Raw genomic sequence first — 18,809 nt, forward strand, 5'->3', positions numbered from 1 at the left:
CAAGGCCCTAGCATTGCCTATTAAACTGCTTGTCAGGTACAATGATTTTGTCCTATAATCCCATTGATGTAAATCTACTAGGATTTCGAATTGTACTAAGTATTCCCCAAAATCTTCCGACCCATCAAAAGTAGGTTTTTTTTACATTAACCACCGACTTATGTATGAAAGGAGAGGATACCCTGTTGTCATTTACATTTGGTTTATCATTTCTCATCGGCAAACTTGGGTATCCGATATTTAGAGCTCTATGTATTTAGTTTTCAAAAGTAAATTCGAGTCCGTATGATATAATTGCCCGTGATCATGACCGCGGATTACTCCATTTACCTGATCAAAATATAGGATTTACGTCTGATGTGACCGGTCAACAGAGAATGATTACTCCTCTTAGGCACCTTACCTATTTCTGGTATATCCAGGGGTCCACGTTTGCTCTTCTCTTAATTTTGTATCTTTTATAAGATAACTGTCAGTTATCTTCACTTGTTCATACATTATTGTTCCCCATCGTCATCTTTGCAATCGTCACAATATGGGTGTAATCAACTGGAAGTGACGAAAACAAACAGGGAAATCCGTAGATGAATTGACACAACTCTACCTCATGAAATTAAAGTTGTTAATTAATATATAAAATGCGATTGTATTCTGTCTGAAGCTATCCAGTAATTCCAATATACCTGAATTGGCATGCTACGATGAACTGAGCAATATAGAGGAATGAAGCAAAGTAGGGAAAACAAACAAGAAATTAGTTTACTGAAGTTTATTCAAGTCTATCAATATTAGTTCCTCATAAGGTTAATGTCCATACCAACAAATAAATCACCCCATTTGGCAGTTTGGAAGTCTTTCGAGATACTGTTACTTGTGTAATTGTCCTGTTGGAGATAAAACAATTCACTCTTATAAAAAACATGGCATAACCCAATTACATGCAGAGTGGGGTCAAAAACAGAAATATGATTCATTACCTTGTTTTACTCTAACAAATGTCCTTACATGTTTCGAGTGTTTCTCTTTTTTCTGGAAAAGCAATATTTTACCTGGTATTTCACGCTCTTCGTAATTTAGGAAGCAATTGTTTCAATTGAATCTCTATCACTCTTCACATCTTGATTTTTCGGTGAAATGTCAGTAGGACTAACTCTAGGTGTACCTCTTTTAATCAAGAAGCCACTCAGTATTATTTCAAGTACCTAGTAAATGAACATTTGATTACATTCACAACATTTAGATTATAATTTTATAAAAATAAGATCATCCATGCAATGTGCATGATTTAGCATCAGCATATACTTACATGACAGGAGAAATTGATGACGACATATGCTACCATTATTGCTGATGAATCAAACAGTAAATCTGAATGTTGGCATACCTGCTTAAACGATAAAAGTGGAAGAAAACAAGCTTTGTAAGTATGTATTGTTTTTACATCTCAACCAAACGCTCCCTTTTTTGTTTGTATGGGTTTTTTTTTACTCAGAATTATACAATTAACCATTTACCATTCGACAATTCTCCACAGAAGTGCCACACCCTTGTTAACCTATCACATCTACAGTGAGTCCATCTTGATTAGGCAAACAGAGTTGATGAGTATTTTAAGAATAACATTATATTTGGTATAAAACGTTCCTTTTGTGACAACTTACATTTCCATACAGGTAACTTTATTTCAGGAAAGCTAAGCATTTTAGCGATTATTATCCGCAAACCGTGCTCGATACATAGCCAACTACAACCACCCATTGCTAACTTAAAGAAATTATTACCGAAACCAATTAAATTCAAGACTGGAAAAGTATAGTTTCTAAATGTCGTAATCTGAGGTGCGGACTGTGTCCTTGTCTAAAAATAGAAACTTTACTACTTTCGAATGCAGAACAAACGTTTTGTTAACAAATACATGTCGTGCAAATAAAAAATCCTACTCTATTGAATCAGATGGAACAACTCTGGCGGGCAATATATTGGCCAAATAGGAAGCAACTAACATCCAACGTGCGTGTTCATAACCAGCAAATTTGATCCGAGTGCAAGAAATACCCTGTGTAGTGAACACTTTGACGTGTGTGGGATCTGGGTTAGAATAAATCTTCAGTACCCCTTGCTTGTCGTAAGAGGCGACTAAATGGGGGCGGTCCTTCAGATGAGACCGTAAAAACCGAGGCCCAGGCATAGGCTTTAATTTTGCAGCCCTTTACCAGCAATGATGACGTCTCCATACAAGTGGAAAATTCTCAAAAGGGACATTAACCAATATACAATAAATCAAACCCCCAAACGACCCGAAAACTCCTCAGCTTGAAATGATTTTCTTTGTTGACGTAGCCATGTTAGGTAGCCAGCCAAATTTAAACCTGTTCATTGTCATCCTCGTACTATTTTCAAACCAATAATATATACATGTATGTGAACAAAAAAGCCTAGAAATATATTAAGTTACATACAAAATATTCCCAGTTTGTTTAATTGGTTGATTGACTGAATATTGTTTAACTTCCCTCTCGAGAGTAATTCACTCATATGGAGACATAACCGTTGCCGGTCTTGGCACACTGATTTTGACTGCGGATAACTCCGTTTACCTGATCAGGATATAGGGCTCACGGCGGGTGTGACCGGTCAACAGGGGATGCTTACTCCTCCTAGGCACCTGATCCCACTCTGGTGTGTCCAGGGGTCCGTGTTTGCCCAACTATCTATTTTGTATTGCTTATAGGAGTTATGAGATTGATCACTGTTCGTTATCTTCACCTTGCATACTAACAAGCAAACGAAATGCAACGGCAAACTAAGACTTCAATTTTGTGCCCAGTGGGATGACTTCAGCTTCTCCATCGTCAACTTCCTATATTTATGTAGCAACATTCCATTATCACCTGCATGTGGTGTTCATATCTCTCAACTGATTCGATACGCAAGAGCTTGTTTTTCGTATGGTCAATTTTTAAATCGAGGCAAGCTACCGAAAAACAAGTTGATGGTACAAGGGTTTCAACAGTCTCGTTTAAAGTCAGCATTTCGCAAATTCTTTGGTCGTTATAACAATCTAGTTTGCCAATACAACCTATCATTGGGTCAAACGCTGTCTGACATGTTTCATACTGATTGTTATAGACGTTCTTGGTATACTGATTTTGACTGCGGATAACTCCGTTTACCTGATCAAGATATAGCGCTCCCGGCGGGTGTGACCGGTCGACAGGGTATACTTAATCCTCTTATGCACCTGATCCCACCTCTGGTGTGTCCAGGGGTCTTGTTTACCCAACTATCTATTTTGTAATACTTAAAGGAGTTATGAGATTGATCAGTGTTCGTTACCTTCACCTTTCATTCAGCAACAGCATAAAACAAGATGTGTTCTTAAAACTTTAATGCCCTCAAAAGTGCATACACTAATGACAGGCTTTACATGATATATGTATTAACATTAAACGATATAACTTATTTGTACCCATCCTAAATTCAAAACCTTGGGTTGAGAAATTTTTAATTTTTTGGTAAAATCCTTTTCTGCTATTCCTAAATATGCATTTAGATTTTATACGGTATGAGCAAACATAAAAAAGTCCTTCAAATCATTATAATAATTTTGACACCACCTTAAAATCAAACCTATGATCTAGGTTTATATGCCTAGGGTCATGAAATTTACAATTTTGGTGAAGGACTAACTATTTCTTCTAAATCCATTTAGTTTCAGTTTAATATCAATATCATTAAAGCAGATACCATTTATATGGTTTGCACATATACACTATATACCAAGTTTGGCGTCGTCCTGGGGTCAGAACATCAACCCCGGTGATCCTGAAAGTTACGAATTTGGCCTTCCTGTTCTATATCACTATGCATTTAGGTTTTCTTAAAGATATGCTGAGAACATTTTCGAAAATTAGTCAGTTTTTGGCAGTTTTGCCCAACCCCTAAGGCTCCTGTAGTACAGGGGTCCTGAAATTTACAATTTATGTATCCCTTGTACTAAAGATGCCTCATACAAAATTTGAAAAGAATTGGAAAGGTAGTTGTCAAGAAGGTAAAATTTTCTATTGTTCACACATTTATTACCTGACCATTTTGGCCCCACCCTAATACCGAAACCCCTACCCCTGGAATCATCAATTTTACAATTTTGAAAAAGGACTACCTGGTTTTTCTAAATATCCATTTAGTTTCAATTAAGTATTATTAGCACTAAAGAATATGTTATTTAAAAGTCTTACGCATAAACACTATACACTAAGTTTGGCCCCTTCCTGGGGTCAGAACCCCTACCCCAGGGAACATGAAATTTACAATTTTGGTAGATTCCTTCCTTCTCTACATCATTACATATTTATGTTTATTATACATGTGTGGTTCTGGAGAAGAAAATTTATGAAATATGGTCAATTGTGGCAGTTTTTGTCCCACCCCTAAGGCCCCAGGGGTGTAGGAGTCTCGAAATTTACATTTTATGTCCCCTTTGTCCTAAAGATCCTTCATATCAAATTTGAAAATAGATGGAATAGTAGTTATCAAAAGAAGTTAAAATTGTTCTATTGTTAAAGCATGACGGACGACGCACGACAGACGTACCGTGTAAGTTTTACACGACAACCAACTGCAATAGTAATTAAACTCAAGTGACCTAAAAATTTCACAGAGCCAAATAGGCTTGATATAAATCTCATCCCTTCTTCCTGTGAAAACTTCTGGATCCAGCGAACTTACCTCAGTTTTATGAGAAGGAAAGGAGGAAGTACAATTTATTCCCGATCCACATAAACAGTACCACTATGAACATTAAAAAGAATTTTTAAAATTAAAATCAGAGCATATGTACATTTATATGCATATAAGTTAGGCTGTTAAAATCTGGAGAAATTGATACTTTATTACACAAATTTTCAATAGAAAAATTACTTACCAAACGAAGAACTATCGAAGATAAAACCAAACAAACAACATCGTAGCATACCCATGGTATTCGAATGATGACTCCCTAAAATGAAAATATTTTGGCAAATAAAAATGTAAAATAGTTTTTCTCTCTCTATTTTTGGCAAAGAATGCAGAAATCGAATAAACGTACGCTACAAAGGCGAAATTTTCTTGGTTTTAATACTGCAAAGAACTCCCAAAAATGGCAGGCAATATCCAGAGGTACCATGGCCATATGAGAGTACAGAAGACCCATAACTAGTCTACCATAATTCATATCCCCTCTATGCATTGAATATAGTGTATCAATTAATTCCGTATGTATGTATCCTGGAGATAGTCCCATCAATATTAAGCCAGTCCAGAACAGGAGGCGGATACCCTATAAATATATATCAATGACGTAGAGAACACTGGTGACCTACTGACCTATATCATGCAATATTTTTGAAGCATTTTGTTCGACGTGAACTACTTTTCAACAGCTGTTCAAAGGACATAAACAAAGTGCAATTCAATGATGAATAACACATCGTGATATTGGCAAACTTCATTTAATTACAAATGAAATATAAGGTCAATTTCTTGTTGTTTAAAGTCTTATGGACTAGCCAATTATCTCAGGAGGTTAATGTTTAAGGCACCCATTTGTTTTATTGTAAGTTCGACTCTCGCGGAAGCTATACTTTTTGTCAAGATAATATTCTATTGAAACTAGATTTTCTGTTCACCAAATTAAGAAAATTTAAAGTTTTCAGATTCGAAACTTTCGTATTTGAAATCTCTTATCTATCCGTATCTTCCTTTCAAGTGTTATTCAACCTACTTTCAGCAATCATGATACATATACATATGGTTTTTTCTTACTATATTGGACCATAATGATATCTTGTAAAATATTTTAACTCAGATAAAATGTACATGTAGCAAAGAGTATAGCTTGTTAAAAATAGTACATACAATGTAGCATACCAAAAGCATATTCAAAGTAAAATTGTTGCAGTATATACTTACATTATATAAGATACTTACAAGCATTAGTAGTAAAGTGACAATGAATACAGCAATTATTTTCGACGTTTTCCTGAAACATAGAAGATATATTTGTGAAAGTAATGAATTCCGCTTTTATCAGTATGTTTCCAAGAATTTAAAATCAATTTGTTTCTTAACATACATCAACCGTTTACTCACAAAGATGCGAAAAGAAGACTAAATGCTGTCACAATTGCGCCCTTAGCACTTAATCCGTCTTCAGTATGTTTGTGCATTTGATCAAGTATGATAAAACTTATACCCTGAAAATGAATTAAAACCTTTCTTTACCTGATCATGCAAATAGAAGATCTATGACTTTTACAATTATCAAGTCAGTTTAATGAATCTTCATTTACCATGATGAAATTGTAAAACTGAAGAAAACTACTCACATTAAGGACAATATGCAGGACCAGAAATGAGACGAGAACAGCCGCAATATCAAAGACGAATCTAACATTTGTGTTGCAAAACTGAAAAATCATTAAACATTTAGTGTTATAGAATTGTAGGACAAACGAACTTAACATACTTTACACGGGAATAGCTCTCATCAAAATCAAAACTTTCCTTATCTTGACGAATAGATTTGTTTTTCACGGTATGTCATTCCGTAAACTGAAAGGTGATTGAATGGCAGCTAATGTTCAATAGTTCTTGAGAACGAACGATGTATCGTGCGTTATTTTCAAATTATTTCCTTAATCAAAGAATACATTTCATCTGTTGGAATGACCTCAATACTTAAGATAAGTTTACACAACGAAATGCCAGTTTAGGAAAAAATAAAAAGCATATACAGCAGTATTTACCAATAAGAATTTGTCGTATATCGCATAATGTGATGAGCCACGAATAAAACAATCGTAAGCCTGAAATAGAAAAAAAATATTGTTTTATAAATTACCTACTCAATGATATCACATCTAACTATAGTTCAATACATTAGAGGTATACACAATGTTTTGGATTATTACGCCATATTTAAAGAGCGCAGACATCTAAAATGACTTGTAGAGCAAACGTTCAGATATAAACGCGGTGGTAACGAGGCTAGTTCAGTGTTCACCTGTACTGACAAACACACATACTGCTACATGTAGAATTTGCATTATGCGTAACATATTACATTTTGTACATAAGATTGTCCTTTCGTCGTACTATATAGCCAGTAATACAATGTTAACATTGTTAGTTTCTAAAGATGGGTCCTTTCGTCGTACTATATAGCCAGTAATACAATGTTAACATTGTTAGTTTCTAAAGATGGGTCCTTTCGTCGTACTATATAGCCAGTAATACAATGTTAACATTGTTAGTTTCTAAAGATGGGTCCTTTCGTCGTACTATATAGCCAGTAATACAATGTTAACATTGTTAGTTTCTAAAGATGGGTCCTTTCGTCGTACTATATAGCCAGTAATACAATGTTACCATTGTTAGTTTCTAAAGATGGGTCCTTTCGTCGTACTATATAGCCAGTAATACAATGTTACCATTGTTAGTTTCTAAAGATGGGTCCTTTCGTCGTATTATACAGGTTGGGAACACGAACACTTCCCCTATAGCGAGATATTCTCGCTAAAACGCGATTATCCATCTCTAGCGAGAGTAAATATATCCCGCACAACCGAGAAAAACACCCGTGGAATACATCTCTTCTTGTTTCACGTGAAAAGAAGAAAAAGTGCTAAAATGTGTGATGCTTCTGCAAATATATTAATCAAAACAAAAACACTCACGATGTGTATTGGATTTCAGACTGCTTCCCTCTTACGCAGCAACTTTGATATGAAATTTCTTAACTATGTTGTCAATTTCATAAAAATAATTCGCATCATGTTGAGTATGTGTCGCACTTATTTAGCGTTGCACAGGATTTGCCATTATTTTCAATAAAGACGCCAAAACACCTGTTTATGGTAATGTTTATTTCTCGCTAAAGAGGGAAAATCGAGTTTTCGCGAGAATATCTCTCTATAGGGGAAGTGTTCCCAACCTGTTATATAGCCAGTAATACAATGTTAACATTGTTAGTTTCTAAAGATGGGTGACAGATAGTCTAGCATTCATCACCAAGTATTAATGTAACAACATTTTATTTTATCATCCAACATTAACTGTCATTAGGTATCAGTCACCTGTTGACGAGGTAATATTAAACATAAAGGGCAAACGAATATTATAGTATATCAGTAAAAGTTGTACAAAAATGAAAACATTACATCTACAAACGTACCAATGTATATACAACGCAAATGTCTTGCTAAACAGGCTTTCTAGGGAGCGAAAAAGGACAATGCCTGATCCATATAATGGATGACGTAATTGTTCTCAAAGGTGGCCAAGTTAACCAATGATGGTAATCAATAGAATCCCAACAAATGCGAACTCTTTCTATTATTCCATCAATATTCACTACGACAATTTCCACCTTTAAAAATAATCTATTGTATACACAGCCACAATTCGATACACGGAAAATTTATCTACACAGTCCACACTCACCCACTCGCACCTTGAACCTACATCCGCATTGTGAATCCGATATTATCAGTATTAGGTGTTGTTGGAATCTCTCTCTCTCTCTCTCTCTCTCTCTCTCTGAACACAAAATAACAAACACCACCGAGTCCTCCACATCTGCTTCGTACTTAGATATTTCATTGAAGATAGAATGTTAATGACAAACAGGATGACTTCAGCTTGTAGCAATATTATCACCTGCATATGTTGTTTATGTCTCTAAGCTGATGCGATATGCAAGAGCTTGTTTTGCGTATGATCAGCTTTTAAATCGAGACAGGCTACTGACAAACAACAATCTTGTTTTAAGTAAGCATTTTGCAAATTCTCTGGTTGTAATAACGATCTAGTTTACTACAATAACCTGTGATTGAGTCAGATGTTGTTTGACGTGTTTCATACCAATTGTTGGGCCGTTATTTAAACACCGAATTTAACTACGGATAACTCCGTTTACCTGGTCAAGATATAATGATCATGGCGGATATTCCCGGTCTACGATTTCTTTTTTGTCCGCTACTATATAACATTGATGAATCTTCAATAATCTAATGCGTTTCAAATGGATTGTCTGGACAAATATCTTCTAGTATTTTCAGTGATTTAGATTGTTATAAAAAGCTTAAATACGTCCAATATTAAGTGTAATTTGTATACATAACAAATGCATCCATTAAAAGGACCAGTGTATATGTTAATTCCTATACACCTCTCAATCTTGCTCATGTGGACCTAACATTTCTATTAAAAAAGTTAATTAGATATGTACTTACCATGTCCAAAATATAAGAGGATTGTGACAGAAGAACTATCTCTCCAACAGAAATAACGAAAATACTCAGCATTATCTGAAACAGGATGTACATTGCACTTTCATATGTAATTCGTAGTGGAAGATTGAATGTGAAAATTCAAAGCCACCGAAGTCAAATATTTTCAAACTTTATCATATTACGATGATTTGAAGCTCTTTATTGCTAAGCGTCACAGAAAATGTAAGGACACTTTGATTTCTTTAACAAAATACATACTATATATATGAAAAGTGGGCGTTTGTAGATACTGGTCAGAAGAATGATCACCCTCAAACATATCACTAGAGGAATAAAAGACATTAGGGTATAAGACAGCGCATTCAGCAGATCCTGCATATCATAACGGTGCTTTCCAAAAGTGGCCAACTCCTGCTGTAATGTGTTGTCTAATGGTGAGAAGTTCGCAAAGTACAAGGCATAGACACTAATACCATACGCCACTTCTACGATCTATAGGAAAACAAGAAAAATAAAGTACAAGGCATAGACACTAATACCATACGCCACTTCTACGATCTATAGGAAAACAAGAAAAATACAATGAGGTGATATAATTGAGAAGTTCAAATATAGGGGTACACTGTGTAATTTAATTGTTGATTGATTGATTGATTGTATATTGTGTAACGTCTCTCTCTCTCTCTCTCTCTCTCGATCGATCGATCGATCGATCGAGAGAGAGAGAGAGAGAGAGAGAGAGAGAGAAAATATTTCACTCATATGGAGACGTCCCCTTTGCTGGTAAAGACCTGTAAAATTTAGGCCTATGCTCGGCGCTTACGGCCTTTGAGCAAGGAGGGATCTTTATCGTGCCACACCTGCTGTGACATGGGACTTCGGTTTTCTGGGCTCCTCCAAAGGACCGCCCCATTTAATCGCCTTTTACGACAAGCAAGGGGGTACTTAGGATCTATTCTAACCCTATCCCTGCGGGAAAATTCATCTTTCGAATTATGCATGTACCAATTATCATAACATTGAAATATATTACTTCTATGGTTAATTATTAACTGGTGGTGGTGGCTTAGTGGTTAGAGCGTTTGCTTAATGACCGGAAGGTCGTGGGCTCGAGCTCTTCTTTGGCCGGGTTAAATCTACTCAGAACATGTAACAGTTGGTTACGTCTTCGCCAAATGCTTAGCATTTAGAAGCGAGAGTCGTGGATCTTTCCGATGAGACATTCAAAGCGAAGGTCCCATGTCCCTGTAGGTGTTTTTATGTGAAAGAACGATCACTACTATGGCCCACAGCGCCATGCGTAGATGTAAATTTATGGCGCTTCGTGTAATCTATTAAGTCTTGATATGAGTGAACAAGTCTCGAAGGAATGTCAAACAGGCAATTTTTTTTTATTTTTACAGAACACTTACAAGACTGAATCCTTGTATTGTAGTAAAGAATCGTTGTATTTTCTCTTTAGTAAATAAAGATTTTCTGCAATGTACAAAATATCTAAAGCATACACAGGTATAAGCTTATCAGTATATTTGTATATACATATCAAAAGTTGAAGAAAGTGATTTCAATATCGTTAAAAATTACATTACTTTTGATAAGAATCTTACAAGATATGCAACAATATACAGTAGGGAGACAAACGTATTGCGAAAATATGGCTTTGCTATAATATTTCATAGACCCGCGCGTATTAAAAGTCATGTATTTCCTGTTAAGGTTTTGTGATATGGAAACCCTCATAAGATGTAAATAGGTCAGTATGTGTCACGTGTGACATGACACCTTTACGTTATATATCGGTAATTAAACGGAGACGAAGCGTCAAGGTGATCCACACTCGGATTAACAAATGTAAACAAATAAATTTCGAGTGTTTATGGATGTTGCAAGATAACCTCCGAGGTCGAGAAATGTTTCGAACATTATCTGAGACTTTTGTATTTCAAACAATTTTTCGAAACTGAGGCTATCCTGCACTATCCACGAGAACAATAACTGTATTTCTGTTCTAATATGGCTCATTAATGTATACAGTCGATCTTTTACCTATACAGCTGTATCGTCAACGATATTGTAAACTTTCCGGAAATATTATAGTTGGCCACTATTTTGTTACTTATTTTACCGGAAGTGTGTTTGTTTTGGAACGGCATGCATGGATAGATAATCCCACGTTTTGTTTAGTACGTTATAGCTCAATAATGTTGGATCCATCAATGTGTGAGTAAATTCATGTACATTTATTAAGTATTAGTTCTATGTTATCAGATGTAGACTGTTATGCGGTTTTGAGGAAATATTGAATGACTGTTCAAACTAATTTTTAGGATTTATCTTGATGTGAAAACTACATAACAAAGTTTTGTCTCATGAATTTGGTAATTTTTGTACTTTCATTTGTAGGTTGAAACACTGGAATAAATGGTTACAACAGATGGTGTATTGTTTTATTGTTGAGCTATACAACAGCTATGAATTAACTTTTTAACATTTGTTAAAAATATACGATGCAACCAACCTAAAACCTTCGAAAGGTACGGGGAGGGGCGTACTATGACTAAAATCCATGCAGTCACGAGCTCGAAAGACAAAATACAAAGAACACTATATATAAAGTTATTACCCGCTAAGTAGTCATACATGCATTCACGACTTGCTCAGATAAAAATAGAAAATAACTGTTTGAAAAGGAAATCGTACAATTTCTAACTTTAAATTTTCTCCACCTGTAATACAAGGCGAATATAAAGAATGTTGATCAATCTCATAACTCCTATAAATGTTTACAAAATAAGGTATTCTAAATCTGTTTAAACCAATTTAAAATGTCAACAAATAAGAAACACTTGCCATTGTGTATATAAATGAGGTTTTAATACGTATAAAATCAATGGCCTAAAGTGATTCTAGCGACGAATCTCAGATGTGTGTAGGTGAAAACAACCTTGTTAATTACAGAAGAAAGCCGGAAAGGGTTGAGGCCCGACTCAGTACTGCGACAAAATGACTGCAAGATCAGCGATGTGGATTTGGAGTGTTTGTGGTTTAACAGAGTTGTAGCATGTTGTCGAGTTGAAGGAAATATAAGTTCAGCAAAATTTGTTGATATCTGAGATATAAACTTTTGGCCAGTTATTGTACCTCAAACATAAGTTGCCTTTTCCAAGACCGTAACACCCCAATACATCCGTCTCGTCTAAAACAGGAATTCATCGCCAGAATTCGGTAAAGATATGAGCTGGCCTGCAGTTACTGTACTTTAATATTGTTTAAAATGATTGACTATATATTGAAAGAAACTCCAATCACATGCATAATATGAATTCCAATGATGAATTTTTTCAATTGAAGTTAAATTACAATGCATGTCAGAATTTTTTATAATTCTCTTCCCAGGAGAATCCAGCAGGTCATTCGATTAAACGGTCGCCTAACTAAATACTGAGGTAGGTTATTTTACCCTAAGCTTCTTTCAGCAAGTCAGCTGTCAAGACGGTTTTTCGTACGAGTTATCTCTTGTGTAGGAAATGTGACACCATTTTTTCAGCACTTTTGGCCCTTAGCTGTACAGTGACATTATGAACTGATATATGACATAAAATAGAAGCAATTACATCATAGATTGAATTTACGTAAAAAGATGGTTACATTTGCTCAAAGGGTTTCCTAATTTGAATAAATGCAATAATTTACTTACATTCTATCCCAGATAAAAGTGAAACATATTTTCAAAATGCCTCTCCTTTTTTCATCTTCTTTCAATACCGGATACATTCTATCGACAAGTATGATGTGTAGAGTCTAAAAGGCAAATCAGATAGTTTATTTTATGAACAATGCTATCTAAACAAGAACTTACTATCATATTGTTGGAAAAGTAGTTAATCTTTTAAATTGAAGACTTACGTTGAAAATTAGATGCAGAACCATGAACGAAATGTTAACAACTGTCATATTGTAGACCACTCCGTCATACGAACGGCAAAACTGAAATGTTTAGATCAACATGTTTCTCATTCTATAGTAACTGTAATCATATACTGACTAGATATCAAAGAAATATAGTCCAAATGTGAAATTTGCAAAACATGATATTTGTGACTGTTCAGGATAGTTTCTCATATCTATTCATTTCACCATAAGTCGCGGCTTCGATTCTGACCGTAATGGTCGACTTGGCTTATATTCATTTAAAAGACTTATTTACATACTTTTGGTAATACGTTCTTGTTGTAAATTTGTTCTAATGGAGACCAATGTTAGTGCTATTAATATTTCAATGAAGGAATAAAGTCATACTTTCCTACACTGCTGATTCCACCCAAAAATACAACAGATTGAGTTCCACATATCCCATTTAGCATTTTAAATATTAAGAAAGACTAAAGTGTTCGATGACCCATATGCTTTATAACTGCAGAAAATGTATGCGCATACAGTGCACATAGTTTAATATGTTTAATTTATGTCAAGAATCCATGCCTAAGAAATCTTGTTCAATACCTCCGCCCAGTCCGTTACGTCGGATGCACCGAGGATGCCACAACTCTGAGCCTAGAATATGCAAATTCAAAATGTAATTAATTTAAGTTTTGAGACTCAATGATTTAAGTGCGTACTAAGTAGTTAAATCGATAGGAGGTGCAATTAAGGTGGAGAACTTACCCAATGCAGAAGGAAGGAAGACTGGGCAAGCATGACAAGCTCCGCAATTACAAGTACAATGAAACCTAACACAAACTAAACAACAGAACCTTATTATCATAAAAAGTCAAAATATATCAAATCTTGAAATATTTTGAATAATCAAATGGAGTATATTAAAGGAAACATCACTAAAAGGTGACTTTTTGATGGTTTGAATCATTTAACCAAGAGAGAATACAGCAGATAAAATTTGATACGTACAAAATATGACAATAGAAGTTTTCTTTTAAAGAGTATTAGCCAGAAGAGAATTGGTCTGATAATCGTAGATATGGGCGTGATGACCATCAGCGTGTAAACTATCCCATTCATAAGATACCGCATGTTGTAAATGTGACGGCTAAGTTCGCCGGTGTTTTGCTGCACTTGAGTATGATCGACGTTGACGAAAAAATACACGTACACAGTAATTCCGAATCCTACTTCAATTATCTGCAAAACATTGAGAGTGTCATCACATTGTTCTTTAGAATCTCGCCATATCATTATTTCGTTCATAAACATATTCAATTCAATATTTCGTATTTAGTATTTTCTTTTGGTAAATAGTACATCATAAAGAATAAATGGCATTATGAGAGTGGGATACTACCTACCAAAGTTACAACTGCCAAAACAACGATGGAAGTAACAGGATGTTCTAACACTTTAGTTTTTAATCTGCAAAGAGAGGTTTTATTCTATTTTAATCTCAAGTATCACATGGAAACTACAAATTAAAAGGAGTTTCTTGGATCATATCGTCCAACTGAAAAATTGCAATTTCCTGTGAAAAACATTACAGTTCAATTTTGGTTCCGTCCTAGATACATGGAGCATGGTGTGAATATACTTGCAAATACACAACAACTCTTGCATCTTGATTTTACATTGTCTGCGTCTAGACCTTAGAGGAATGATGTGAACAAATATATATCTACAATTCATTGATTGCACCCTTTTAGTTCTTGAAAAGAAGGCTTTTTCCGAATGCATTTCTTATGTAATGCTAACCCTTTCTGTAGCATCACCAAGACTCTGGACATCATTGTGTGCACAAACTTGAAATATTCACTGCATGAGAACGCTGGCATAATAATGTTACATAGTGTTCCTAAATATTTCTGTTTGACATTTTGACCCTCTTCTGCTACAACCATGCCTTACATAACCACAGGGTGCGAACAAACATGAATTTTCGCTTCAAGAGTAGTCTTCCTTATTAATTTGATATAAAGTTTATTTGCAGCTTTATGTGATAATTTTCAATGAATTTCCCCATATATCCCTAAATAAAATGTTGAACTCTTCCCATAACACTATCCTTAATCCAGGGGCATTTTGTGCACAAATATATTTACATTATATCAGGATAAATTCTTTTGATTCTTTAGAGATTCTGTAAATTTTAAACCATTATTGTTGCACCGCCAATGTCCGAGTCACGCATATTAGTTTACACTAAAATTAACGCTAATCATCCAGTAAATGTTCTACCAAGTTCCTAGCTTTGCTCCTCACGAAAATATCAACAGTTGTGAAGGAGAAACTTTAATTGTACTGTGCTACTACATATGCCAAAAGTGGTGTCAATCAAATGTGGATTCTAAACAATTCTAAAGAACTTTTAGTAAACTCGAAATCGTAAAACTTTTCTCAAATAAACATAAAAACTTGTGACTTTTCAACACTACACGACCATTCCTCACGATAAATTAAAGACTATACTTTTTGACATCATAGACAGTTGCTTCGTCAACAAAATGAAACAAGAGGTACTGTGAGCAATGCTCACTAAGAATACCCCCGCTTACCCCAATCTCCCAAAGGGTGTTGGTAATAGGTATAAACTACCTCTTTTCTGAGTGTAAAAAACAAATGGCATGACAAACCGAATCATATTGCTACTTCGATGTCCAGTGCGCGTGACCTTTGACCTTTTGACCCCAAAATCGATAGGGAACATCTTCATCCCATGGGTAGTCCATATGTATGATATGGTGACTGTAGGTGGAAAGGATAACGCTTTAGAGCCCGGAAACCATATTGCTACTTCAATGTCCAGTGCGCTTGACCTTTGACCCCAAAATCGATAGGGAACATCTTCATCCCATGGGTAGTCCATATGTATGATATGGTGACTGTGGGTGGAAAGGATAACGCTTTAGAGCCCGGAAATCATATTGCTACTTCGATGTCCAGTGCGCTTGACCTTTTGACCCCAAAATCAATAGGGAACATCTTCATCCCATGGGTAGTCCATATGTATGATATGGTGACTGTGGGTGGAAAGGATAACGCTTTAAATCCCGGAAATCATATTGCTACTTCGATGTCCAGTGCGCTTGACCTTTGACCTTTTGACCCCAAAATCGATAGGGAACATCTTCATCCCATGGGTAGTCCATATATATGATATGGTGACGGTAGGTGGAAAGGATAATGCTTTAGAGCCCGGAAACCATTGCGTCTACAGACGGACGGACGGACGGACAGACAGACGGACGAACAGACTGACTGACAGACGGACAACCCGATTCCAGTATACCCCCCACAACTTGTTGCGGGGGGCATCAAAAGCAAATATTCCTTTCTAGTGGTTAGTCATCCAAAACTTTACTTTGCTAAACTCCACTCTGATTCCACGCACAAGTACTTTGAAGTTAAAATAAAAATATATGCTGGAGTTTCTCATTGACAATATCGTCGTAGTCCGCTTTAGCTGACCTGTTTTCTTCTCAAGCACAATTTATTCCAAAAACTTCTACGTGAAAAGAAAAAATATCTTGCTGTGGCCTTCAATGCGAACTTTAAATATATCGACGATTTTAATCTAATAACAATGATAATTTTCATTCATTTGTCGATTCGATATATCAACAGGGTATGCTCACTCCTCCTAGGCACCTGATCCCACCTCTGGTGTGTCCAGGGGTCCGTGTTTGCCCAACTATCTATTTTGTATTGCTTGTAGGAGTTATGAGATTGATCACTGTTCGTTATCTTCACCTTGCATCCCTTTGAACTTCCAATAAATGACACAACGGAATTGTCCACGTCTCCTTCAAACTAAGATATTTTATTGAAAATAGATATTAACGGCAAAGTAAGAAGTCAACTTTATGATAAACGGGGATAATTTCAGCTTCTCCATCGTCAACTTTCCCGTGTTTATGTAGCTATATTCCATTATTACCTGCAGACTGATTCGATACGCAAGAGCTTGTTCTGCGTATGATCGGTCTTTAAATCGAGGCAGGCTACCGACAAACAAGTTGATGGTGCAAGTATTTCAACAGTCTCGTTTAAAGTCAGCATTTCGAAAATTCTATGGTCGTTATTACAATCTAGTTTGCCAATACAGCCTATCTATCATTAGGTCAAATGCTGTCTGACGTGTTTCATACCGATTGTAGGCCGTTCTTGGCACACTGATTTTGACTACAGATAACTCCGTTTACCTGATCAGGATATAGGTCTCACGGCGGTTGTGACCATTCAACAGGGGATACTCCTTCTAAGGACCTGATCACATCTCTGGCATTTACAAGGTTTCGTGTTTGTCCAACTCTCGGTTTTGTATTCCTTATAGGAGTTAAGAGACTTATCAATGTTCTTTATCTTCACGTTTCCTTAGCATGATGAGAACAGGTAAGTCTACACGAGGATTCTCACGTATTTTTTGTAGTAGTCTTTTTTTTATGTTGGAAACAAACTTGAATCTACATTACGTGATGATGCTAGCTTGAATATAGATCCGACATGCAGTACCTTGTGGATCATGAGGAGAATATTTTAAAATCTTTGTAAAACATTAACCCCCTTTTGGTCCCGTCCTTGCTCCAAGGATAACGATGATATAAAAGATCGAACAAAACATGTGACCATCGATCTAGAGAATTTGTCTCCCAAAAGGGATTTAAACTCCGATTACTTTTTATTAGAACAGCAGTTTCATTACTAGATAAAGTGAATTTTAAAGTATTTGATTTCAAAATGATATACATATCCTCCACGTGTCATATATAAAGTTTATCTGGTGTAATAACTAGTACTTTTGCAATTGTATCTAATAGGAAGGAGGCGTTCTCTGTCATTAGTACAACCATGAATTCACCCAGGGATGTTTTTGCCAAGTTTGATATCAATATTACCACTTCAATATATGTATCTCAAGTATTTGTTATTCGTTTATTGCTTTTTACCTGCCAACCTTCTGCTTTATGGATCTCCAGCATAACGTAAAAACACCCGCTTCGTTGAAAGTCTTCTGGTAAAAAGTGTTGCAAAGGACTAAAGATATAACCTATGAAAAACAATTTTGCAAGTTAAATGTTGATATCAAGCACAACTGAAACAAATCGTGATCACAAAAATAAGATGTCAATTACAAGTGAGAAATAGTACAATTTATTGAAAAAGTTATAATACCATTGCATATAGACATATGTTTAGCGCACAAGGACGTAGCATTAAGTGTGTTTTGACGTGTCAACGTTTGTCGCGACTTGGGATCTTCGCTTTAATTATATCCCAAAGTCCCGTGACTTTCACTTCGAAATACCGTACGTTTGGCGAAGGAGCCATTACTATTTATGTTTACGTAATATGGTTGATACCATGGTCCATTGTAACAGTCGATTTATTTTAGGAATGCATTTATTAATTTTTCGTTGAATGGAGGTATACCACGGGAAAAAAAGATGGAAAACTGCATCATCGTGCGTAGCGCATGATGCAAATGTTTTCCTTTTTTTCGTGGTATACCTCCATCCAACGAAAAAATAATGAATTTATTCCTTATCATTTAATATTTTAAAACATTGAGTTTATATGATAAAACATTAT

The 18,809-nt window shown here is 35.5% G+C and overlaps 1 protein-coding gene across 1 annotated transcript in view; it reads right to left on the bottom strand.

Annotated features, from left to right (window-relative positions):
* Positions 1–754: 754 nt before the first annotated feature.
* Positions 755–18,809, bottom strand: part of LOC125646958 (uncharacterized) — a 45,861-nt gene continuing 27,806 nt past the window's right edge. Inside the window, exons 19-38 of the mRNA XM_056140651.1 lie at positions 18,167–18,267; positions 14,579–14,642; positions 14,184–14,414; positions 13,941–14,015; positions 13,779–13,829; positions 13,182–13,262; positions 12,973–13,076; positions 10,688–10,751; positions 9,534–9,767; positions 9,276–9,350; positions 6,789–6,848; positions 6,369–6,449; positions 6,133–6,236; positions 5,971–6,022; positions 5,090–5,320; positions 4,925–4,999; positions 4,729–4,791; positions 1,307–1,384; positions 1,050–1,202; positions 755–884 (exon numbers count right to left, since the gene is read on the bottom strand). Of these exons, the coding sequence (XP_055996626.1) occupies positions 1,074–1,202; positions 1,307–1,384; positions 4,729–4,791; positions 4,925–4,999; positions 5,090–5,320; positions 5,971–6,022; positions 6,133–6,236; positions 6,369–6,449; positions 6,789–6,848; positions 9,276–9,350; positions 9,534–9,767; positions 10,688–10,751; positions 12,973–13,076; positions 13,182–13,262; positions 13,779–13,829; positions 13,941–14,015; positions 14,184–14,414; positions 14,579–14,642; positions 18,167–18,267 (1,953 nt within the window). The 3' untranslated portion in view covers positions 755–884; positions 1,050–1,073. The remainder of the gene's footprint in view (positions 885–1,049; positions 1,203–1,306; positions 1,385–4,728; positions 4,792–4,924; positions 5,000–5,089; positions 5,321–5,970; positions 6,023–6,132; positions 6,237–6,368; positions 6,450–6,788; positions 6,849–9,275; positions 9,351–9,533; positions 9,768–10,687; positions 10,752–12,972; positions 13,077–13,181; positions 13,263–13,778; positions 13,830–13,940; positions 14,016–14,183; positions 14,415–14,578; positions 14,643–18,166; positions 18,268–18,809) is intronic.

Source organism: Ostrea edulis, chromosome 6 (assembly GCF_947568905.1).
Source record: "Ostrea edulis chromosome 6, xbOstEdul1.1, whole genome shotgun sequence".
NCBI lineage: Eukaryota > Metazoa > Mollusca > Bivalvia > Ostreida > Ostreidae > Ostrea > Ostrea edulis.